We start from the raw sequence: 15,204 nt of genomic DNA on the forward strand, positions 1-15,204 counted from the left end.
TTTGTTAGAGTTATGGAGCAACTCAAGATTTAGGTAAGATGGGTTTAAGATGTAGGTGTTAAATATTTAGTGGATATTTAAATTACTGTCTGAAAAATGACATCAGCTTTATCGTGTGCTGTGCTGGTAGGTTATAAATTATGTATCGCTATTTTAAATAATTGTCAAGATGCCCAGAGCTAATGATAAGTTATTGTACTTAAATCAAAACAAATGAATGACTTTTCAGTTAGTATGTTTTTAACTGGATTGTGATATTTATGTTTATAAATTGCTTGTTAATGTATTGAAAATCTCTTCCTGAGACACCCATTCCTGCCCGGCTGTGAAAAACTAAAATATTTATTCATTCTGGTTTAGAACGTCACATTATACTGAGATAGTTATGACCCGCAGGCCCAAAGAAAGGCACCAGCAAGTGCTGTACTCATTGCTCTGCAAGCCAGCAAGCTTCACTTTATGTTAACTTCTTGTATGGTGTCTGGAGTTGCGAAAAAATGCCAGAAATATTCTATACATTTCCCTGTATTTAGTCAACGTAGACCTAAAATGGCATAAGGAATTAAATTTTTAAGTATTGTTTACTCCAAATTAAAACAGATAAAACTTGAGTGATTATATACAGTCCGTCATTTAAAAAGCCACATGTTCTTTCTTGTAATTGTAGGGCAAATATTTTACACAAACCACAGTGATTTAGATTTACTATGCCTATTAAATGTGATATGAGTGACCTACTAAGTCTAAAACTGCAGTTCTGAAAATCTCGGGTAGGGTCAATTTTAACTATGCATCATATAATTGCCTATGCGCACTGTATTTTAAATATGTAAATATGATTCATCCACACTTTCCCAGCCATGGATAGTCATATCTTGTATTTCTCCATGCCCAACATTGCATCCAGCGTGCACAGTATGTTTGCAATTTTCCTCCATTTCCCATTGAGTGGGATTGATTATGATTTTGTCTATGCTTTGGGTTTACATTCTGGATGAAAACTAGTGTTTAGAGAGTCTTCTTGTTGGAACTTCTTCTTCTGCACAATCAATCCACGTATAATACAGAAATTTAAATGAATACAGCTACCATAATATCTTGTGACAAACTGCATTCTAACAGAAAGGTCAGTTATTCAGTTTATTAGTAAATACATCCTGAGGCAAAGCTGAAGTTAATACAGAAGTAACAACTGATTTCAGCCCCTGTTGATGTCTGACTAAAGCAGTTAGAAGGGCAGATGGTATGAATGTCAATTTTCACATCATCATCTTCTAGACCAGATAGCATGTAATTACAGGCAGCTGAGCACAAATGTGCAATTACAGTCAGTGGAAGCTGCACATACTTATCTGTTTATTTGGAAATGTTCATTTTTTTTACAGTTTTATTCTCCTTGCTAAAAGCTGTCTGCAATGTTAAGTTCTGGAGGAAAAAGCACTATATACTTTCAAGTTTGTATGTTACTACAGAAGGTTCTGCTTAGAATTTTTTAAATTCATCTGACAATTTTTGGGGTCAGAAGCACAGAGAAATTTCCTTTTCTTCTTCTACCACATAGTACTAGAAAATACCAGCTTAGGTCTGATGGTAAAAATAATTTAGGAAAAGTTCAGGCAGAGGCAGTCCAACATGCACTTTGAAATGTAAACTTTCATCTGGAGATGCATTTGAAGAATATTAGGAAATTAGGGAACTCTTAGGAGTCCCACATTTAACGAAGTCTTTTTGTTCATCTGTTTTCCCTAAAATAACTGTCATTGAGCAAGACTACACAGTTTGGGAGAAACCTTGTTCTTTTCTGCTAAAGCCTGTGAAAGGTGCTGAGAGCAACCTGCTGCCAGGAGTACATGGGAGGTAAATAAAGTGGAGTTTGACTCGGAGAACAGCACTTCTGTAAAACCAGGCTGTAAGCATCTGCTGAAGTCACTCTTCCATGAGAGGAATTGTTACAGTTGCCACAGGAATATAAAGTGAAATATAAAGCGATTGTGACTAATAAGGAAGGAGGTGAGCCAGGAGGCAGCAAATGAAGATGATATCAACTATGAAGTTGTTAAACTGAAATCTGTGTCAGTGGATCTCAAACTTTCTTCCCCCCTCCCCCTTCTTGGTGTAGTGCCTGTTGCATGCCATGAAGCGTTTCCAGCATCTCGGGCAAGGGGAAGTCATGGGAAAACAACACTGCTTTGTGCTGCCCACTGCCTCTGATGCCCCTTAAGGTTTTTTGGGCAACCTCCCTGAGGTCAATCCAGACACCACTTACTTTGAAACATGAAACAATCCTGGATTAAGTGAGATTTTAGAATATGGTTTCATGTTTTGCAGAGTGCTAGCAATCAGAAAACATCAAGAACTTGCTTAGCTACACAACACAGAGAAAATGTGTCTGTGTAATGGGTATTGTCTGATGAACTTGTGTGCTGGCTAAAGCAAACTTCTGTTTTCCATCTCCTTCCTTTCTCACAATGTTCTCTAAACCCTGTGTGTGTTGGGGTTTTTTCTCCACTATTTGGAACATGAAGGACCTTGCACTAACAAGAATGGTCTGCCTTTGAAGCTCAGAGGCACTTTTTCTTCTCCAGACATCAGGAGTGAGCAATTATTCCCTGCAATTCTCTCACTTCAGTTTCTTTCTGCGCTGCAAAGTTAAATGAAAGGAAAAAGAGAACCAAGAAAACCTCTCTGTATTTTAGCAAACACTGTGATTGAAATGAAATTTCTGATTTTAACTTTGTACTTGATTTGCATAATAGGGCCTTTAGTCTCAACTGTAATACTATCCTTACTCCTTACAGTGCTATCGCTTCTTACGGTCATTAAAGACTTGATTAATTTGTCTAAAGATAGACTGGCCTTTGAGATGCCCTCAGCTATCCTGGATATCTGCAGAAGGCTGGAATATATGATACAACTTACAGGACGCCTGCATCCTTTTTGGCAGCAGAAGATCAGTTGGGGTACCCGAGGGTATCTTCAAGCGGCATTGAATGCTTGTAGTATGTAGCTCCATAGCTTGAATGCTATGGAGCTCCTCTCCACAGACTATAATGGCAGCTTAAACACCTAGCTCATATGCAGTTAGGCAAGTTTTACCCTGTGATGCTGAGCCAGGTATAAATCAGATCTCCAAGTCTTTGCAGTCACCTCAATTCACTACATACTGACTAAAGAGTCAGAGAAAAAAAATCAGCTGGACTAGCTTGAAAGAGGATTTCAAAATTTAGCCCTAAATGCTTAGTTGTCTCACTTTTCACAGTAGAAAGGTATGTAAGAACAGTCATTCATTTTTTTCTGTCGATCAATTTATACAAATACTTCTGATAAAAGTCACCATCACTTCTTGACAGATTTAATAATGCCTGCAAGTTAAATGTAATTTGAAAATTTACACATAAAGATAGAGCTAACATTCATATTCTACCATTGTTATCCACTCTTTTAAATACTTTAAAACACACCAAATGACTCTGGTCATATGTCCATTATTTCAGAAAACAAAATCTAGTCATGAAATTACTCTCTCCAAAATGTAACAGAACAGATTGTGTTGCTGAAATGCTTCATTCTTTGCAGCCTTTATTTATTCTCTAGTAATGCATGCCACTGCATTGAATATAATCTATTCTGTTGTAAAATTAATGGCTTGCTTACTTTATTCTTTCTTTCTGGCTGTAAAACTAATGTCTTACTTTCTTCTGTTGGCGAGGGTTTCTTCATTGTCTCTTGAGAACATCTTCAACCCTTGATTATCTTTGTTCTGATCAAAGGAGCAACCTGGAGACTGCGTAGGCTTCCTTACAGGAGGACCACATACCTTTTTCACCTGAAAGGGAAAAAAGCCACAAGAAGAAGGAAAGAACACATGTAAACAAAAATTATTATGTACCTCTCAATTCAGTTTAAGTGCACTTTAATAAGAAAGAAAGTTTTGTGGACATTAAGCTAAGAAAAGTACCATTAATTATCATACTTCTCAACACTATATCCATAATGAATGCAGTAAACACAAAATTAGTCATTTTATAGTAGAAAAAAAAACCCAAATAAAATCACTCCTTTTGAAGGAATACCAGGCAAGTCATCACATATATTTTATTGACTGTGGCTTTTTTTCTTCCTGTAAGGAAAGGGTACTGTTATGCAGACAGTAACAGTAACCTCAAGAGAACATGATGTGTGGTGAACAGCAGCATATTTCCATTTTTTCTGTAATATACCCCAATCACATTTTTAATATGCATTGAACTTTGTGATTTCTTTCAGGGTTGATGAATTATTATGGCATGTTCAGCACAGTTACCCAGAGCATATAGTGAACAGTTAGCATGGTGGAAACTTGCATTACAACTTTGCAAGATGTAAATTTAATGATCCAAGATGTAACTTTAATGATTTGGACGATAGATGTTGAAAATATCAAGGGATTTTATATGTCTGGCTTTCTGATCTAGATGTCAATAGATACAAATTCACGTGAACTCTCATTTTCTTCTTTGTAAAATGTGATACTGAGCACTTTCTATGATAGAGGATATCAATTCATGTTCATAGCTCATTATTCTTCCTAGTCACTGAATAAAAATAATTAGGGCCATCCGTATTTATTAAATAAGAGATACTTCATGCTGGGGATCACATCAGACAAGATATTAAGCAGACTGAACAGCACATATCTTGTGTAAGCTAGCACGCATGCACTACTGGAAAACTAACACTGTATGTGATTTATGAAAACTCAGTTTCAATAGGTAGTCAATTTTTTAAAAGAAAAAGGGAGAGAGGAGATTGCTGTTGGCTTTACGACAGGGATGCAATTTTTGAAGCAGAAACATATGCAAAATGCTACCATGAGAAAGAAGAAAGGGTGCACAGGTTATGCAACACGAATTATTGTTTCCTGTTCCATATTGTTTAAATATAAGAACAAAGAAGGGAAATAAATCTCATGTTTCAAGTTACCATCACACACATTAAAGAGAAAAGTGCAAGTCTTAGGGACCACCTTTCCAACTAAGAACTGCTGTAGTGTTAGTTAAGAAATACGCTTAAAATTTAAAATAAAATGAACGTATCTAATTTTGATGAGTTTCTGTGTTGTTATGCGTGGTGTAAGTGGTGATAATGAAAGACTCGTTGAATATACTTGTTTAGGCCAGTCAAAAGAAGAAAGATTCAGTATTATTACTACATATGAATGAGCGTTCACCTTATGAATTGAAAGTGAGGGTAAAGTTGAAAGTCCTTTTTGGTTGCAATTCACATGTCTTAATTTAGGCATTCAAGTTACAGTTCGAATCCCCTTCAAATGAGGTGCATGAATTTACCTGCAAGATAATTGCCCCTGGACTAATGCCCTTTAAGGGACTTAATGGGATACACTTCAAACATCACTTGATGTATTCACCTCACCATTTCTTATCAGAGGCAGTGTCTTCTTGGACAGCATCATTTTGTTCCTGTCCTCAAATTCAGTTTCAAACCTCCCTCACACTTTTTCCACTATTTCCCCCATTAGCTCTTCTCCAGAGCACATTATTCCATGCTCTTCATCAGCTTAACTGGACTCGCATTTCCCCCCCTGTAAGTCTCTACGCTCTTTCTAGGCTTCACCCATCCTTGTGCGAGTCTGCCCCTTCCGTGCTGCATTTCACCACACTCTGCAGCAGTTTATCCTGTCAGTCACTCTACACCAATATAATGCAGATCTATCAGAGGCAAAAAATGCTTTTGCCCTTTTACTTGTCTCACTGTGCTCATATTCTCTTATGCTTATTGATGTGACACGAAGAGCATTATGTTTATGATCAGCTTTTATGACAAAGCAACTGATGGTTTGGGTTGCCTCAGTTCCAGCTTGCCATACACTCTTCAACAACTCTTTTGTCTTAACAAAAATAAAAATAAGGGTTTAACAGACAGAGAGAGTCAGATGCGGCTGTTTGGGAAGAAGGCTCTGTCTCATGACAGGCATGGGTTAGGTGTGCAGGTTGTGGTAGGTCTTAGGTGCCTTACATATCTGAAAGAGGCACCTTAGCTGTCCAGGCACTCTCAGAGACTGACTGCATGCAGGGTGGGAGCCTGTGAGGGGAGGAGAAACATGGTGGAGACGAGTCACTGGCTAATACAGACCCTGAGCAGATAAGGACCAGTCCTTTGGGTCAGGAGAAAAAAAGAAAGAAAAAAAAAAATAAATTGGCTCCAGTTATAGTAAACTGAAAAAAGCATATGCATTCAGCTCCGCTAGGAAGGCAGGAGAATCCACAGCTATCTATATTTCTTGAATTTACAGTAAAATCTCATTATATTTTACTCTGATCAAAATGAACAAATAAAGAAAATCAATAATTTTTACAGTCATAGTGGCTTGGAATATGGATGATATTTGTTTTATATTTATTAAACGGTTGCTTCAAAATACTAATGACCCTTCTTTCTGTTTATTATCTTTGAGTGAATGTTTCAAGAAATGCATCATGCAATACTGGGAAATTTGCATTCACTGATACATTTAAAAATAAGCCTTAGTTTCAAATATGAAATCTTCCTTAAAAAATTAATCTTGGGTAAAATTTATATATCTAAATACCATAAAAATCCAGTCATTATCTGAAATGTCTTTTTAAGAACTGATTTTTTTTTTTTCCAAAAGCCATTTTTGGAAAATTCTGAAAACAGCATTAGTTAAATGATAAAAAGCGTTTGTACAGCAGCACGTACACCTCTGCCGTTCCCACAAAGAAGTGCATGACAGTAATCATACTGCCGAGAACTCTGTTCTGTTAATGACAGCAACAGCTCTCACAGCTGACAGTTAGCTCACCAACCGTTAGCAAAGTCGCTTCTTCAGACGTAGCTTCTGCAGGGTGAGCTACTTCAGCACATACAAGCACGCACAATGTTGATGTCATCATCCGTTATCTTTCTCATCTCTCTTATATTTAAACCCCTGGGACCACTGACTGACTGACTGGCTTTGCGTAGTGTGGGTTCTTCTTTTTGTGTTTCGCACATCGCACTTGTATCACTCACCCAGCTGAACCCAATCTGTCTTTTTTTAACTGTTCACCAATGGCTGTCACTTTTATGTCATGTTTAAATGATTAACTGTATATGCATGCCAAATGTACTTGTGCCTCCCTCACTGGCCCAGTCTTCACCGTCACCTGGTTTCGTCAGTAAGCTTGTGCACATGAAAAGGCCATATACTCTTCTACCTTGCCTTCAGGTGCCTGTTCTGTCTGTGAGCCAGATAATGTAAAACCAAAACATCAGTATCTCATTTCCCAGTACAGGACTGATGGTAGTCTAAAAAACAGATAAATACACTTTCCATAATAACGTCTGCTTTTTTTTTTTATGCATTCTTTAGGTCTCCAGGAATGAGTACACAGTCTAAGCGTAATGCCACTTAGCTGTATTTCCCGTGTTTTCTGAAGGACTACAACTATATCCATTAGCCACACTGTTTCTTTATTTTTAGCCTTTGGGCTGCAAAATTAACCTTCCAAGTAAAAATTGGTTCAGTGCTACTACCGCCAGTCTTGAGAAACACAGACTGGAATCATAACTTTGAGAGAACGGGAATGCTCTCACTACACTAATGATCTAACAAATTACCATTTTGCAGCAGTATCTGAACAGAATGTATTCTTACTATATTCCAGTTTCACTGAAAGGAAACATTCACTGAATGTTTCCACAAACTGACCATTTTTCTTGGCTTCAAACACCAAAAATATTATTCAGGAGAGAATTAAACATCTCACTGAATTTCAGGAAGAATTAAAGACTGCTATAAAATTTTAAAACAGACAAGCCTCAGCAACTTACTAGGGGGTTTTCTGTAGGTTGTTTGTTTTTTTCTTTTGGTCAAATGTTCTTAAATACTGCACAATATTTAAGGGCATAAAAAGAAACCTCAGAAAATTATAAAACTCCTGATTTTCACAGTTCAGACAAACCTACTGTCATTATACTCAGCATGCTGTTATTATGCACAATTTGTACGCCACAGTATGATGACTGGGTTAATTAAAAGCTCTTGTAATAACCATGCAGTTAAATTGCAATTAGTGCCACACATGAACTTTATGGCAGTTTGATTTTGCTTGGTGCAATTCCGTAGAATGCCTGCTTATGGTTACTCACAGTTTGGAAAGCCGGAGCATCGTAACCTTTACATTTACACAGGACCGGACAATGATGTGAGCATCATATCGATAAGGTGGGATACTGTCCTCTGAGTTCATATGCTCAACAGGCAAAACCAGTCACATTCTTTGGGTTTTTTTTCCCACTACAGAAATGGTTCTTTCTGACCTCAGCATTTCTACTGAAATGATTTTACATCAGATGACTGAAGCAAACTGAATGCACAGTCCTGTGGTGCACTTCGAACTAGATATGCCAAGTCGCGGTGATTAACTATGCCATAATCTTTAAACGCTGCCACTGTGCCAGGAATCTCGAGACCCTCTGCTCCGCTTTGGGTCATTGGCTGTGGTGGCGTACACCGGAAAGATGAGCATCTTCTAGTCTTGCAGCGTGTCTGTAGTCTGTTTCACTAGTTCTTACTGCTGCGCACAGTAACAGGGAAGAAAACACTCCTCTGGATACAAAACCTCTTGCGCTTAAGAGTCAGCTCTAGCTGGGAACCAGAACCAGGAGTCTGAAACTTGCTCTTTCTTTTATGTTTAACTGTTTCATGCTTGTTTTGGTAAGTTTAGCAAGCACTGTAATTTTTTTATACATATACATCCAGGATTTCCTGTAACTGGGGTATGTGTCAAGTATTCACAAGATTGACACAGTCTCTCAGACCTGTAAGCCATCAGTGTGGCCATAGTCCATGCGGGCATTTAAAACTGCTTTTATTTAATGCATGTTTTAGTTAGTGGTTAGTCTGATGGCTTTCAGTTCTAGCTATCGTATCACAAATTTGCCACCATCCCTTACAGTTAAATCCCCTCAAACACTCATGAGCAAATGGACAGCTGAAGTAATAACTGTAAAACAAAGCTAGAATGAGATGGCAGGGACGGACTGGTTGAAAATACATTTGTTACAAAAAAAATTGTGGTTAAGTGAATTTTATTTTATTTTCCAGGAATACACAAGTGAACACTTTCTTCGAGAAACAGATTCGTGATGAGTCACAAGCATTTTCAGCAACAGATTACTAATCAAACTACCCAAAATATTCATCCAGAAAAACAATGCATTAAATGTTTATGACGTTTCCTTGATTCAGATTTAACCCTTGCAAGTGGATGTGTAATACTTTCAGGTAGATGGCTGTGTGACAGACAGAGGAGAAGACGAAGACCAATACCACATACTCTTTTTTCGCACCCCATTCTGCCAGCCAGCCTCTGCGAGCAGCACAGGAGAGGATGGCTTCTCTGTCACCAGGCAACACAGGGGTTTGGCACTTTCTGATCATCTAAGCAGGTGAAAATGAAAATTTCTCAAAGTAAGATCAGCTTCTCCTTTTAACTTGTAATAATCTCCAGCTGAGCTCCTGCTGCAGGAGCCAATATATCCACACACGTAGCGCTAGTTTCACTGGTTTGTCTTCTTCTAGTTAAACCACAAGAGGGAGCACCAGCATTTCAGTATTTCCAAGCACTTAAGCAGGCTTTTATCGTTTGCTGGTTGTAATAGTTGCTTATTTAATATCAAACTTCTGCTGCAAAGAAAAACGTATTTTGATATGTGAGAGCGTGCACATATGCATGGAAGATTAAAGTATTCCCTACTGAGACAAAATTCAGGTTCCTGAAAAGAAGGAGAGCAAGCATTTGGTACAACAGGCCACTTTTACTTCAGAACAGGAAAAAGATGTTAATGAGATTATAGATCTATATATAGATTGTCTTAGGAAAGAGCGGTGGAGTACCACCAGTGTTTACAACACAGGAAAATCATGCAGAAATTGTGTATCATCTCATTTACATTTTCTTTGTAAATGTTGTGTTCTTTATCTGTGACTAGTTGTCTCTTTTTTTCCACTGTAGCCTCAGGACTCCTGGCGATATGTCTTAGGCATCCAGAACTCTAAGCAAGCTCTGGAGTTACAGCGGCAACTTATAATTTTATAAGTTTCATACATAGGTTTAATCATTTTACAGAACTTGCAAGAGAAGTCCAAGACAAGCTGAAAGGGGAAAACACTGTGAACAACAGCCTAGAGAATTACAGAGTAAAGCTGATACTTAGAATAATGCTTCCACAAATTATTAAACACTCAATTTATAATCACCTGCAAGACAAATCTTAAATGGACTTGCCAAATAATGATAATTTCAAAGCAATTTTATTCAAAATTGTAATTAAAAGCTCAGGTGATACATGAAACAGTGTATTTAGAATTTTTGAAGTGAGATAGAGTTGGAAGTGGTTTCAAGCTCAAGAAATAACCAATCCAATTCAAAGCAACCTTGTTAAATGTAATAGTTTGCCCCACACCCAACCAGATGGTCTTGAGCACAGATAAATGCAAACTGCAGATATACAAAATGCAGACCCACCAGCAAGGCAGTGGTAGCCTCATCAGAAAAAACAGAGGATTACATGTTGCAAAAAAAAGGAAAACCATTTTCTGTGATACATAAATAAAAGTGCGACTTGGAGATACTGAACTAATTATTCCACTTTGTTTGGCATTAGCGCGGCATCAGTGCCATTGCTGTACACCTTTTTGGGGAAATCTACAGTCAAGATGGAGGACCAAGGAAGAGACAAAAATGCTAAGAGTTTGCAAACCATTTTTTTTTAATCAGCTATTTTTTAATACAGTTTTGCAAAAGACTGCTGTCCAAGCTGTTGGATTCTGGGAGCCACAGTCCACAACTTTCATGTGACTGAGACCTGTACCCTCTTCCTACCACTCCATCTACCAAAACCAGTGCTCCAGCCCAAGTTCTTGAGACTGTTCTCCTATCCTGTCAGTTTTTAATTATCTCTGGTTTCCTTCATAATTTTGCATGTTCTGATTGTAAAATAAAATCTAATAGCCCATTAAATTTGAGTAACTTAATATACTTTTAATTTGTGTCTTCTGCTCTTTAATTACTAAAACCTTAAATGTTTTTAATTCTGCTGCTCCTTTCATGAGGGATGAACACTCGGCAAGTCTGGCAGTAAAAATAGTTTCTCCTTCTGAATGGGGGTGGGAGGGAAGGAAATGATTTTTTTTTTTTAATGGCTTAATGTCAGGGGAAATCCTAATGTTCTCAGCCAAGTTACCCTGCAGCCAGAATACAGCACTGCCAGTTCAAACTATTCAAAGGCAGTTCAACAAAACTGCTTCTTGTAAGAGGCTGCCAGCTCTCCCCATCCAAGTCTGCTTCAGTGGATGCCAAGGTGTTTCATTTACGTTCAGTGAAAACACTCTGTAGTTCTCCTCTGAAAAGCAATTATATAAAACCGGCAGTAGCCCTTTCCAAAGATCAGCTGCCTGTGGGTAGTTAGACTGATGCATCTATGCTCTCTAGTGGTTGAAATTTACTTTATTGCTCCTTACTTCTGTGTGCCCTGCAAGTACAGCTCTGACGTAGAGGGCTAACATTACGCCTTCTTGTCTGATGCAGGCAGAATTGTTCATTAAATCTAAGTATAACTCTATCCCGGGTCACCTTTATAAACCAAAAGAAATTCAGTAGGAAGGTGACTGTCAATGAAAGCAGAAATGGGGCTCTATAACCTTTATCAGGCATTTACTCACTTAAAAAAATATATTACAACTTACAATACATAAAGAATTTGTGGAAGCAAATAAAGTTGGCTGTGTCAGTATATCTGTACAATGTGTTTACACTTTGTGGGAAGCTGCAATTTATGTTCCAAAATTGTGAACGGGAAAGCAGTTTTGTAAGTAAGATCTGCAACAAAAGTATGTAAATGAATAAAATCATGCACACTTACAGTAACAGTCACAATGCATTATTTCATTTAGCATAAGACACTGTCAACAACTCTTTAGATAACTGGAGGGTCACCTTTTCATGATAATAAAGAATCAGAAACCATCTGAAAAAAAAGATGAGGGAAAAAACCCACTATGTAGTCAGTCAGCGTTTCAGAGAACCGAGGTGTTTCTCCCCCATTCCAAACTACATCTTAGGAGATTAGTGGTTTTGCTTCCTCTATCTGTATATATTAAATGTTTCAGTGTCTCCTCACACTCTTACTTGAACCTGGACAAACTAGTTTTCTTTGCAGATCTTTTGTGATGTACAAGACAGTCACTTATTCATACACGTTCATATTATTTCAGGGACCAAAACAGTCTGAAAAACTCATTTGCTTCAAAATCTCTGGATTTGCCTTCACAAAGTTTTTCTCTTCCAGTACAAAGGGTTGGTAGTGATTTAAGGGCCAACAGAGACACCAGAAGTCTGCTCAGCTCAGTAACTCTCTTTGAGAACAGTTACTCTGTTTCACAATGAAAAAGGAAGAGCAGAGAAAAAAGAAAACACGTACACAGCCTACAGAAAGGATTCTCAGTTGACTTCCTTCTTTTACACTTGTTCGTGCCTCTTACTTGGCTTTGGGGAAGGAGTGAAAAGCCTCCTTTCTTCTCTCTCTGCAAATACGAAGAACCAGACTGCAGCATTTTCAGCCTCTTGGAGCACCTTCCTTACCTTCAGTTCAGCTCCCCCGTGGACACGTTCAGGCAAGCCTGCCATGGTGCCAAAGCAGAATTAGACATATAGCATGTCACCTAAAACTAGAACATGATGGCAGCCAAGACTGCTTACTCCACATTTTTCAGACCTCTGAGTCCCTATGCAGCCAATGGAAAGAGGAAGGCCATTTTGGATCTGTGCATTTTGCCCAAATTTTGCCTAACCTTCTGTTAAAAAAGAGAAAAAGGGAGGTATATTAAAGATCCTACGCTTTCCTGACAAAACAGATCTCAATCTTCAGAAGGAAGTGCAGCAAACTGAAAGATTTAACAAAAGATTCAAGTCATTTCAAATTGTGAAGTGGATTTGCTCTAAACACATTAAATAGGACTGCATAATGCATGCCACGATATGTTCCTACATTATTTACTTGGCAGTCTATACTGAAGATACCTTAGGCAAACCTGCACTACTCAGCATTGCTTGCCAAAGCCCTGTGTGTGTGTTAATAAGTGTGGTGGGTTGACCTTGGCTGGCTGCCAGACCCCCACCCAGCCACTCTCTCACTCCCCCTCCTCAACAGGACAGGGGGAGAAAATAATATGAAAAAGCTCGTGGGTCAAGATAAAGGCAAGGAGAACACTTACCTATTATTGTCATGGGCAAAACAGCCTCAACTTGGGGAAGATTAATTTAATTTCTTGCCAATTAAAAATAGAGTAGGATGGTGAGAAACAAAGATAAAACTAAAAACACCTTCCCCCTAGCTCCCCCTTCACCCCAGGCTCAACTTCACTTCTTCGTTCCCAACTCCTCTGCCTCCCCTCAGCCCCCCAAGTGCTGCAGGGGGGATGGGGAATGGGGGTTGTGGTCAGTCCATAACACTTTGTCTCTGCGACTCCTTCCTCCTCACACTTTTCCCCTGCTCCTGCATGGGGTTCTCCATGGGCTGCAGTGTGGAGACCTGCTCCACCATGGTCTACTGCGTGGGCTGCAGGGGCACAACCTGCTTCACCGCGGTCTTCTCCATGGGCTGCAGGGGAGATATCTGCTCCGGCGCCTGGAGCACCTCCTCCCCCTCCTCCTTCTCTAGCCTTGGTGTCTGTGGGGCTGTTTTTTCTCACTCCTCGCTGCCATGCATAATTTTTGCACTTTCTTAAATACGTTCTCCCTGAGGTACCACCAGCTTGGCTGAGGGGCTCCTCTGTGCCCTGCGGTGGGTCGGTCGGAGCCGGCTGGAACCAGCTGTGTCCGGCACGGGGCAGCCCCGGCCTCTCCTCACAGAGGCCGCCCTGCAGCCCCCCGCTGCCAGCAGCGGGGCACCTGCACCCCATACAAGAAGTAACTCCATTGTAGGACTTGCAGGGGAGGAACCTGGGCAATTTGGCAAATGAATTAGAAAAGCACTTTTCAGAAAAGTGTGAGACATGAACTTGACACTGGATTTGAACCACTTCTCACCAACGGTGAGAAATAAGTCTTCTCTCATTTCCATAAATGAAAGGAAAATTGGCCGAAAGAAAAGGAATCGGAAATGATGTATCTTGAAACAGGTACCAAAAGCTGTGCCACCATATACTCAAATGCTGAGAAGCTGAGGACTGTAGCAATTGACTTTATTTAGACAGACATGGTTTCATGGCTTCATGTGCTGCTATTATATTTAAGAAGTTATTGACAGAAAGAAGTGCTTCCAGTGTTTGCCACGTATCTGCCAGTGTATCATAAACCTTAAAATAAAGATACTAACAGAATATTAGCAAGTGTATGTCCAGCAGTGTGTATCAATTTTATTTTTTCTTTCCAATTTGTACTTGAGAAGTAATGCCCTGATAAATGAAAGGATCAGATCATACACTAACGTATATTTTTCCAAAATGTGTGCATAACTATGGATGTATTATTGCCTCTGCTAATATTCTATGCATAATTTGAAGCCCTTTTTCTACACATTAAAAGCACCGATTTTGAGCAGAATTCTTTAGCACAGAGCTTACAACAGGGATTCCAACAATCAAGAGATGCTCCAGGATGTGATTACCACTATTTTAATGTTAAATATTGTAGCAGAGATTTTGTCGTTATTTGGAAAACACTGACTTTAGTTACAAAATCTGTAAAACAGCACGGGCATTTATAGGGTAGTATATAGTGTGTGGTATAGAGGACAACTACAGAAATAAGGGTAATACTTCAGAACTCAGTAAGTGCAAGCTACTGAAATATATAGCAAGGATGGATCAAACCAGAAAAGATGGGAAGAGCTGTCAAACCACTAGGTATGTTTAGGTAGGAAGAAAGCCTACTATTTAATGAAAACAACTTTTCAGTAGTTGCAGACAAGCCATAAACACTTGCTTTGTTGGTTTTTGCTTTGTTTTCAAAGTTCTCCATTCTCTTTTCTGATGAACGAAGCCCAATTTAGCCTCAGAAGAAAACATTTTGACAGCAGCAAGGAGCTTTTCCACTTTGAAACAATGGGGAAGTGAAATATAACACTAGAGGAATCCTAATTAGATGGAGGTCATGACTGCAGTACACTTAACTCCATGCTACATTAACAAAAATAACT

At 38.9% G+C, this 15,204-nt stretch overlaps 1 protein-coding gene across 1 annotated transcript in view; it reads right to left on the reverse strand.

Annotated features, from left to right (window-relative positions):
- GPC5 (glypican 5) overlaps window positions 1-15,204 on the reverse strand; it is a 137,887-nt gene that overhangs the window by 983 nt on the left and 121,700 nt on the right. The window contains exon 4 of the mRNA XM_009332321.1: window positions 3,693-3,826. Coding sequence (XP_009330596.1) covers window positions 3,693-3,826 — 134 coding nt within the window. The remainder of the gene's footprint in view (window positions 1-3,692; window positions 3,827-15,204) is intronic.

This window comes from Pygoscelis adeliae, unplaced genomic scaffold, assembly GCF_000699105.1.
Source record: "Pygoscelis adeliae isolate BGI_AS28 unplaced genomic scaffold, ASM69910v1 Scaffold18, whole genome shotgun sequence".
In the NCBI taxonomy this organism is placed as follows: domain Eukaryota; kingdom Metazoa; phylum Chordata; class Aves; order Sphenisciformes; family Spheniscidae; genus Pygoscelis; species Pygoscelis adeliae.